The sequence below is a fragment of the Mauremys mutica genome, chromosome 13 (genome assembly GCF_020497125.1).
Source record: "Mauremys mutica isolate MM-2020 ecotype Southern chromosome 13, ASM2049712v1, whole genome shotgun sequence".
Classification (NCBI taxonomy): Eukaryota; Metazoa; Chordata; order Testudines; family Geoemydidae; genus Mauremys; species Mauremys mutica.
This window is the reverse complement of record NC_059084.1, coordinates 50894105-50903722: the sequence shown is the minus strand read 5'-3', so window position 1 is coordinate 50903722 and position 9618 is coordinate 50894105. Positions and strand designations below refer to the sequence as shown.

At 51.0% G+C, this 9618-nt stretch overlaps 2 gene segments (V, D, J or C); both read left to right on the top strand.

Annotated features, from left to right (window-relative positions):
* LOC123347624 overlaps positions 1–120 on the top strand; it is a 12965-nt gene extending 12845 nt beyond the window's left edge. The window contains 1 exon segment of the V gene segment in view: positions 43–120. Coding sequence covers positions 43–120 — 78 coding nt within the window.
* A 4250-nt stretch (positions 121–4370) lies between these two features.
* LOC123348506 lies at positions 4371–4810 on the top strand (the record flags this gene model as incomplete). The annotated part of the segment is given in 2 exon segments: positions 4371–4416; positions 4509–4810. Coding segments are annotated over 2 exon segments (348 nt in total), but the record flags the coding sequence as incomplete, so codon positions are not given.
* Between the last annotated feature and the right edge of the window lie 4808 nt (positions 4811–9618).

Here is a 9618-nt window from a genome sequence, read left to right as displayed (position 1 = left end):
GGCGACAGTTTCCTGCTTAAATCTCTCTCTCTTTCTTTCCAGGAGGCACCCAGAGAGACAATCCGCAGCCCCCTGTGTCTGTACAGTTACCAGCCAGCCTCCCTGAGAACTTTTCACTGAAACACCAGAGAAAGTGAGACTTTGGCTCCATTTACTTTTCCTTGTGGCAGCTCTGGAAGGTATTTTCTCTGCACAAATCCACTGCAGAAGCAGGAGACTGTCACTGTATTTCTGCAGTGATATTCACATATATTGCAAAGTGCTCTTACTTATTTTATTCCCCCTCATTCTTCCCGCTGTTAGGTGGATGACAACGTTTGTATCACTCAGTGAACAGCACAATGATCAGAGCAAACAGCCAATATGTCGCTCTGGCTCTGTGCTTGCAACGTGCCAGGTAAATCTCTCCCCCCTCAACCCACCCACCCCTAATTCCCTGTGGGTGAAAGGAACCCTTGGGAAGTGGTCCCAGAACAAGGGCCTATGCACGGAGTGAGCCCTACATCAGCATGAAGTGGGATTTTAATATTTCACAGCCCTAGTGCTGCTTTCTTTCCAGGGCGGACCGCTCTGTTCTTACAGCATTTCCCTACATTGCTCCCGTCCCTGGCTCGGTGTCCCACAGTCAGCCTCACAAACCATTTCACAATAAACATAAAGATTTACCGAGATCCATTTTTGGACGTGCACTGCGCGACCCCAGTTGTGATGTCCCCTCCAGACACAAGGCAGAGTTCATGTAGAGGAACTGCGCCTCGGCCCCACGCATCGGTTTAGAGAGGAGCAATCCCGATTCTCCGCTGCTCTGCTCCAATATTACCCTCAACAGGGTGGGCAGGATAGCGACCTGTCCTGATGCGCATCCCTCCTGCAGCTGGGCTACTAGAAAATCGACTTCAGCTAATGTAGAGAACAGGGGAAGAAGCTCATGTAATCAGGTGACCAGTCACACCAAAAAACCACTACTGCTGAATGCTCCACAGCCAAATAAACATTCCACAGCCTGCGCATTATCCATCCCACCATCCCGAGCAACACAGAACACCAGGGTCATTGTACCCAGCCTACAGGACAGACCTGAACTGACACCAGCGTTCTTCACTGTCCTTCCTGACTCGAGAGGAGCAAGGAGAGATTGTGAAAGGGGCAAACACAAGTGACCTGCCTCTGGCCAACCGCTCCTCTCCTTGCAGTTCACGAGGGACCTCCAGGGAGTGAAGCGAATCGAGATTGTCCCGGGTGGTTAAAGCTACCGGGGAATATTTCCCACCGGACACGGGTCAGTGGAGCCGCCGCTTCTGGGAAAGGAGCTGGGCCGGGGCTTCAGTTATAGCTACTGCCCAGCGCCCCTGGCTTTATTCTCTCTCCGGGGGTGTCTGAGCCCAATGGAACCCTGTGACCCGACCCCTCCCCTGGCACTGACCCCACTGACCCGCCGTACCACAGCCCCACTACGCCTGGGCGGGGGCTCCAGGCCTGACTCTCCCACCCCAGGACAAATCACCTCCCGGATAGCCACAGATTCATAAAGCTCAAGGAAGCAGTGTGATAACCTAGTCTGAGCTCCTGCGTAACACAGGCCATGGAACCTCCACCTGATTCACTCTGGTTCTATCACCCTCATTAATAAAACCTCACTGATAAACCACGCTGGGATTCCACCCAGTGTCACCACGGCCAGTGGCACATTCCAGCAGAAAGACTCAGATCCCTCACTAGACCTCACCACGGGTGTTTGTTTGTTTGTTTTCCAGTTCAATGGTTGTTTTTTTCTACCAAATGTGGCTCTGGCACAAGGACCATTTTCCTAGGAGAAAAAAATATCCTGGTTTAAAGGACCGCTCAAAATATTCGTTTTTGGATTTAATATGACTAATAACACAAAAAGGGAAAACACAGAGAGGGGGGTGGGCTGCGGAGCCCGCTTCTCCCACGTACCACGAGGGGGCAGCACTGAGGAATGCGGCACAGCACGGCCTTGGGGACAAGACTGACAAGGGGCGGTGGGTTACCTGCCTACCCTGCTCCGTTACACACACAAACGGCGTTTGCACTTTGACCCCATCAGTCCCCCTGAAATCTGTGAGAAAAATGGCGGGTAAGGGTTTTCAAAAGAAAAGCAGCCACAAAACTACACATAAGAACGGCCGTACCGGGTCAGACCAAAGGTCCATCTAGCCCAGTATCTGTCTACCGACAGTGGCCAATGCCAGGTGCCCCAGAGGGAGTGAACCCAACAGGCAATGATCAAGTGATCTCTCTCCTGCCATCCATCTCCATCCTCTGACGAACAGAGGCTAGGGACACCATTCTTACCCATCCTGGCTAATAGCCATTAATGGACTTAACCTCCAGGAATTTATCTAGTTCGCTTTTAAACCCTGTTACAGTCCTAGCCTTCACAGCCTCCTCAGGCAAGGAGTTCCACAGGTTGACTGTGCGCTGCGTGAAGAAGAACTTCCTTTTATTTGTTTTAAACCTGCTGCCTATTAATTTCATTTGGTGACCCCTAGTTCTTGTATTATGGGAATAAGTAAATAACTTTTCCTTATCCACTTTCTCGACACCCTGAGGTTCCCCTCAGATCCAACCCCTGTGTCATCCAATCAATCTGAGATGAAGCCCAAATTAAAGTCCGCCTGTTCCCTGGGAACCTTCTGCTCAGCCAGTCTCCAGTGCGAGGCTCCCTCCGTCTCCCAATGAAGGGAGAAGCTGAGTCCCGAGGGAAGGTCCGTGGCAGTGCAGAGCCCCGAATGAAGATGATTGACTGGAAGGGGGGTCACTAATCTGGAGGTGACCTCCCCCCTCAGCCCGTGGATAATTCTGTGTGGGTGAAATTCACCCCGTGTGGAGGCCTTACACAAGGGCCCCTGCCTGTACTGTGTCCCGCCAGCCAGAGGAATCTCTGCACCCCACGCAGCAGTTTAGAAGGGCACGATCCTGATTCCCCTGCCGCAGCCTTCCCCCTTCTGTCCAGGTGGGTGGGATATGGGCCTGTTTTCACGCACACTCCTGCTGCGCCTCGTACACCTTTGATTAGTGGCAGTTTCGGGTCCCCACACTACTGCTGACATCAGCCAATGTGCAGAGCGGGGGTAGAATTCCATGTGCGCCAGGTGAGCAGAGACACAGCAAGAATCACGCGACTGATGAGTGTTCCCAGGGCACAAACAACCGACATCTTCAACCGGAGCCATCGGGACCAACCCCAGAGAGACAGAAAAGCGGCGCCATTGCGCCAACAGGTCCCCGAGCCGAGGAGAAGGGGCTCGAACGGACACCAGTGTTATTCCCCACGTCTCTGCTTCCCAGCGAAAGGGGGAGTTTGGGAAGAAATACAAACACGTGTCCAAAGGCCATTCCTGCCCCTGGGCACAGAGTGCCTAACTGCCCCGGCTGCGCTCACACGGCACAGGAAATAGCTTATTTCAACAGCATAACAGCAAATGGATTTTCCTTTGTTCTCTCGCCTTACACATGGACCGGCTGTGTCCAATGGCCAGCGAGCCCCGTGTTGGGGACCCACATTGCTGCACCTCTGGGGGTGCTGACCGCCCAACTTCTCAACATCAAACTCAGGGACACTCAATAACGAGTCCCCTTTAAACAGCTCATCCTGTGCGCACGGTAGGGAAATCGGTGTTGCAATGACAGGCCCCAGCACTGTTTGCTGGGGGTGATACATGAATGTACTAGGGCTTGATCCAGTATCAGGCACCGTGTTGAAGACACAGTCACACAGTCCTTGCTACACGCTCTAGTCCGTCAGTCTCCCCCTCTGAGCTCGGGGCTGGGATCTGGGCCCCACTCGCAGTTGAATCCCCCAGTCCCTTGGGAAAAGGGGAAGGTGCAAATGGGGCTACTTCCCTCCCCTGCTGAAAACCCCTAAATCCCCAGACCCTGAAGCCCTGGCACTGAGGAGCCGCAGCCGCTGGGTTCAAGCAGTGAAGTAGTTATTTACCCTGGGCCTTTCCCCAAATACACAAACCAGGGGTCACCAGATGAATTCAATAGCCAGGCCCTCAGTTCCTCTGTGAGGAAATACAGTCACTGCAGGGAGCTGTTCATTCCTCTCAGGGGTCCGAAAGTCTAATGAGGATCCCAGCGCCCTATGCCCGGCGCTGCACAGACACACAGGACGGGACAGTCTGACTCCTGCACCCGGAGCCCTGCGGTGAGTCACTCAGATCACTGGCAGCAGGAGTGTGTGTCTCTTATAAAGCGGGGACATGCAAATGAGGGAGACAGTTTCCTGTTTAAATCTGTGCCTCTCTCTGCCCAGGCTGCACCCGGAGACACAATCCGCAGCCCCTGGGTCTGTGCAGTGACCAGCCAGTCCCTGAGAACTTTCCCCTCCAGCATCCGGGAAAATGGGATTTTTGCTCCTTTTAGTTTTCTCTTTAGCAGCTTTGGAAGGTATTTTCCGCCTCTGAATAACGGGCAGAGCTAGAACAATAGATAACATCGCTGTTTATATACCAATATTTACAACCTGTCTTTATTCTCAGGTGCCCGGTCCCAGGTGCAGCTGGTGGAGTCCGGAGGAGATGTGAAAAAGCCCGGAGACTCTCTCCGCCTCTCCTGCAAAGCCTCCGGCTTCACCTTCAGCAGCTACGAGATGCACTGGGTCCGACAGGCTCCCGGCAAGGGACTAGAATGGGTCGCTTATATAAGCACGGGAGGAAGTACTATACGCTACCTTGATTCAGTGAAAGGCCGATTCACCATCTCCAGGGAGGATCCCAAGAGCGAGCTGTATCTGCAACTGACCGGCCTGAAGCCCGAGGACACCGCCCGCTATTACTGTGCGAGAGAGACACAGTGACACGAAACCGATTTGTGATCATACAAAAACCCAGGCTGCGGAATCGCCCTTCTCCCGGCAGCCGCGCGGGGGCAGCAGTGACACACACACCGCTCGGGGCTGGAACAGGAGACCCGGCACCCGGGTGAATATAACACAAACCTCCCGGCAGTTTTAACCCTTCCGTTCCTGGGCAAAGTGTCTCCCCTTCCTGCCCAGAGCCCCGCTGAGCCTGCGGTGCAGAGATCTCTTGCTTCATTTGTGAACCCCAATCCGGAGTGAGTCCTGTTCTGAGTCGCTCTCCCCTCGCTGACCTGGCACCTTGGCTCTCCTGGGACCCGTCTCTGTGTCAGACTCACAGGACAAGTTCTGTCGTTTAAAGGAGACAAGCGCATTGCTGGATTGATCCAGTGCCAATCAGAGACAGTGGGATTCATCCTCTTGCCCTCACTGAGGTTTGTATCACATCCAACGGATGGAGCGAATTCCTCATGGCACCAAATCGTCTGCTAGTGTAAAGTCACTGCAGCTGCTTCTGCTAGACTCGAGTTACTCCTGATTTACACTAACTGGGGAGCTGGCTGTAACCGTGCCTTGGTGGGTGACAACTGAGAATATCAAATTCAGGATAAACTGATGAGAAACAGGGCAAATAAACCTTAAAACTGGCAGTTATTATCCCATAAGATATATCAACTCAGCGACAAAAGTAAACTGCTGTTTCACCACACTGGCTAACAAGAAGTCAGAAAAGCAGTTTCCTTAGGTTTTCAGTCCTTGTATCACCAACAAAACCACCAGACTTAAAGATGAGTTGTTCTTTAAAACAATTTCATCAAATAAAATCCAGATAATGTCACACCTCCAACACAAAATTGATGCAAGAAGGGGTGTCCCAGGCACTGCTGAATGCAACATTGGAGCTTCCCATTCTTGGTTCTGTATTATTACAGCTTCTAACCCAATAGAAGAAGTGTCAGTGTATAACAGAAATCATAGAATCATAGAATATCAGGGTTGGAAGGGACCTCAGGAGGTATCTAGTCCAACCCCCTGCTCAAAGCAGGACTGACACCAACAAAATCATCCCAGCCAGGGATTTGTCAAGTATGGCCTTAAACACATCTAAGGAAGGAGATTCCACTGCCTCCCTAGGTAACCCATTCCAGTGCTTCACCACCCTCCTAGTGAAATATATTTTCCTAATATCCAACCTAAACCTCCCTCACTGCAACTTGAGACCATTACTCCTTGTTCTGTCATCTGCTACCACTGAGAACAGCCGAGCTTCATCCTCTTTGGAACCCTCCTTCAGGTAGTTGAAGGCTGCTATCAAATCCCCCCTCACTCTTCTCTTCTCTTCTGGAGACTAAATACCTCCAGTTCCCTCTGCCTCTCCTCATCAGGGCTGCCCAGAGGATTCAGGGGGCCTGGGGCAAAGCAATTTCGGGGGCCCCTTCCATAAAAAAGGTTGCAATACTATAGAATACTGTATTCTCATGGGGGCCCCTGTGGGGCCCCGGGGCAAATTGCCCCCCTTGCCCACCCCCCAGGGTGACCCTGCCACCTGTAATAAAACTGATTATTATGTTCTGCATTTATAAAGGGCCCTTTGCTGTGGCAGCTAGAGAACTTCTCCACAGCAGTTAAAAGCAGGCCTGCCTGGCTAGACACAGCAGTCAAGTTACTGCAATGTTTGCCAGGAAGAAAGCAAATGAAAAACTAAACAAAATCTCAAACTCAGATCAGTCTATCTTGCCCCACAGCTCTTGAAACCAGCCAGCTAGTTCATTTTATTCACGCTCTGCATTTGCATTAGAGCTGATTGTGAACTTGAGAACCACTGTGTGGGGACGTGAGGGACCGTCTTTTTGTTCTGTGTTTGCACAGCACCTAATGCAATGGGCCTTTGTCCATGACCAGGGCTCCTAATTTGAGCTCAGAACTTGCAGGATGAGGATAAGTGGACTGTAACTGCCCAATGTGAACTATTGATCCTGTGTCAATTGGGGGGACATGGTATTTACTACTGTAAATCAGCTGAGTACATATAACCCGAGTGCAAAGACACGCCAAAGGGTGTATTATTGGCTGGAGTTAAGGTTTATGGCAGAAAATGATTTCCCTGCAAGTTAACAGCACATCTGGGTTTTCACCATAGAGCTACGTACACAGACAAGGTGCTAGGTTACCACACAATGTGCTGTGTGACCATTAGCATGGCGTGGAGGCCAGTGAAGTCTCCTGTCTGTCAGGCTGCAGACTGTCCTGGATTCCATTAAAATCAGCCTGGTTTGCCAGTCATTACATCGCTGGGATACACAAGCTGAAGGTTGTCGTAGGGAAACTCTCACCCCCACAGTACATTTTTAAGGGCTATTTGAAGAAAAAAAATGAACTGAGTTTTGGACTGTAGAAATGCAAAGCGGTTGTTTCCTCATGAGGGGGAGAATTTCTGCTTCCAAAAGTCAACGCTGTGCTTACAAGCCAAGTTTTCCAGACAAGTTTTGATCAGGACACAGCATTGTTCAGACACAGCAGGAACTATTTCCAAATGACTGGCTTGCCCTCCCTCGCTGAGGCCTGACAAACTCATTGCAGAGAATACTCTTAAATGCCCCCCCCGCTCCAACTTCCACTCCCAGCTCTGTGCACGCCCTGCAGCCAGTCACTCACCCATAACCATTGGATGTGCTCTGTGCGCGCTCTCCAGCCACCCCCATTGCTCCTTCCAGCTGGAGCTGCCACTGCCTGGGAGGTGGGCTGGGAGCGCAGCCAGAGCACGTGCCCCCTCCCAACCCATCCCCAGCAGCTGCCCCTTAGGGATGCTGCAAGAGGGTGGGGAGCCCCCTAGCTCCCCTGTGGGCACAGAGCTGCCCTCTCCCAGCCCCTGCACCATGCCCGGCTTGCCCAGCAGGAGCACTCATGTGGGGCGCAGCCGGGTGGTGCTTCTTCCCAGCGAGGAGTCCGTGGCAGGGCTGGCACAGAGCCCAGGCGTCCCCGCACCCATCCTCACCTCCTCGTAGGGCCTGGGGTGTGGCTGAGCATCACCAGTCTGCCCCATGCCAGTGCTTCCCTCCCACTTACCTCCGCATGGGGCCGGAGCACCTGGGTCCTGCTCCACGGGCAGCTCAGCCAATCGAGCCCCTGGAAAAGGGCTGTGCTGCAGGTGGCGGCATGTCCCACAGCTCTGTACGGCAGCCACCAGCGTCTCTGAGAGGCCTCTACCCCCACCCCCCGTGCCAGGGAAGGGATTCTCGGCCAGGGCTCGCAGGGCCCCTGTGGGGCCCAGGGCCTGGGGCAAATTGCCCCACTTGCCCCCCCGCACGGCATCCCTGTGTCTCATTCATCTATCTATCTAATCTATCTATCTATCTATCTATCTATCTATCTATCTATCTATCTATCTATCTATCTATCTATCTATCTATCTATCTATCTATCTATCTTCATCAATGACTTAGATATTGGCATAGAAAGTACACTAATTAAGTTTGCAGATGATACCAAACTGGGAGGGATTGCAACTGCTTTGGAGGATAGGGTCATAATTCAAAATGATCTGGACAAATTGGAGAAATGGTCTGAGGTAAACGGGATGAAGTTTAATAAAGACAAATGCAACGTGCTTCACTTAGGTAGGGACAATCAGTTTCACACATACAGAATGGGAAGAGACTGTCTAGGAAGGAGTGCGGTAGAAAGGGATCTAGGGGTTATAGCAGACCACAAGCTAAATGTGAGTCAACAGTGTGATGGTGTTGCAAAAAAAGAAAACATGATTCTGGGATGCATTAACAGGTGTGTTGAGAGCAAGACAGGAGAAGTCATTATTCCGCTCTACTCTGCGCTGGTTAAACCTCAGCTGGAGTATTGTGTCCAGTTCCGGGCAATGCATTTCAAGAAAGATGTGGAGAAATTGGAGAGGGTCCAGAGAAGAGAAACAAGAATTATTAAAGGTCTAGAGAACATGAGCTACGAAGGAAGGCTGAAAGAATTGGGTTTGTTTAGTTTGGAAACAGAAGACTGAGAGGGGACATGATAGCAGTTTTCAGGTATCTAAAAGGGTGTCATAAGAAGGAGGAAGAAAACTTGTTCATTTTAGCCTCTAAGGATAGAACAAGAAAGAATGGGCTTAAACTGCAGCAAGGGACTGCAGTTAGGTTAGACATTAGGAAAAAATTCCTAACTGTCAGGGTGGTTAAACACTGGAATAAATTGCCTAGGGAGGTTGTGGAATCTCCATCACTGGAGATATTTAAGAGCAGGTTAGATAAATGTCTATCAGGGATGGTCTAGACAGTATTTGGTGCTGCCATGAGAGCAGGGGACTGGACTTGATGACCTCTTGAGGTCCCTTCCAGTCCTAGAATCTATCTATCTATCCCCATCCACCCCCTCTATCTATCTATCCCCATCCACCCCCTCTATCTATCTATCCCCATACACTCCTATCTATCTATCCTCACCCACCCCATCCATCCATCCATCCATCCATCCATTTATCCCCATACACCCCATCTATCTATCTATCTATCTATCTATCTATCTAACAAATATGTCCACACCCCACCCTCTTTCTTTCAACTCATGGTCACAGTGCTCCGACCACAGACTGAGGAAAGTGTTTCTTCTATTTACACGTGTCCACACAAATTAATAAACAAATGTCCCGGTTAAATTCTGCCCTGCCTGTGACCTTGCATCTCCTTGCATCTCCCCCTATAGAGACACACTGTCTTGTCTACAGTTTTCCATTTATCCCCATATTTGAAAATTTTACTTCTCTCAACCCAGGAAACTCAGGTTTGGTT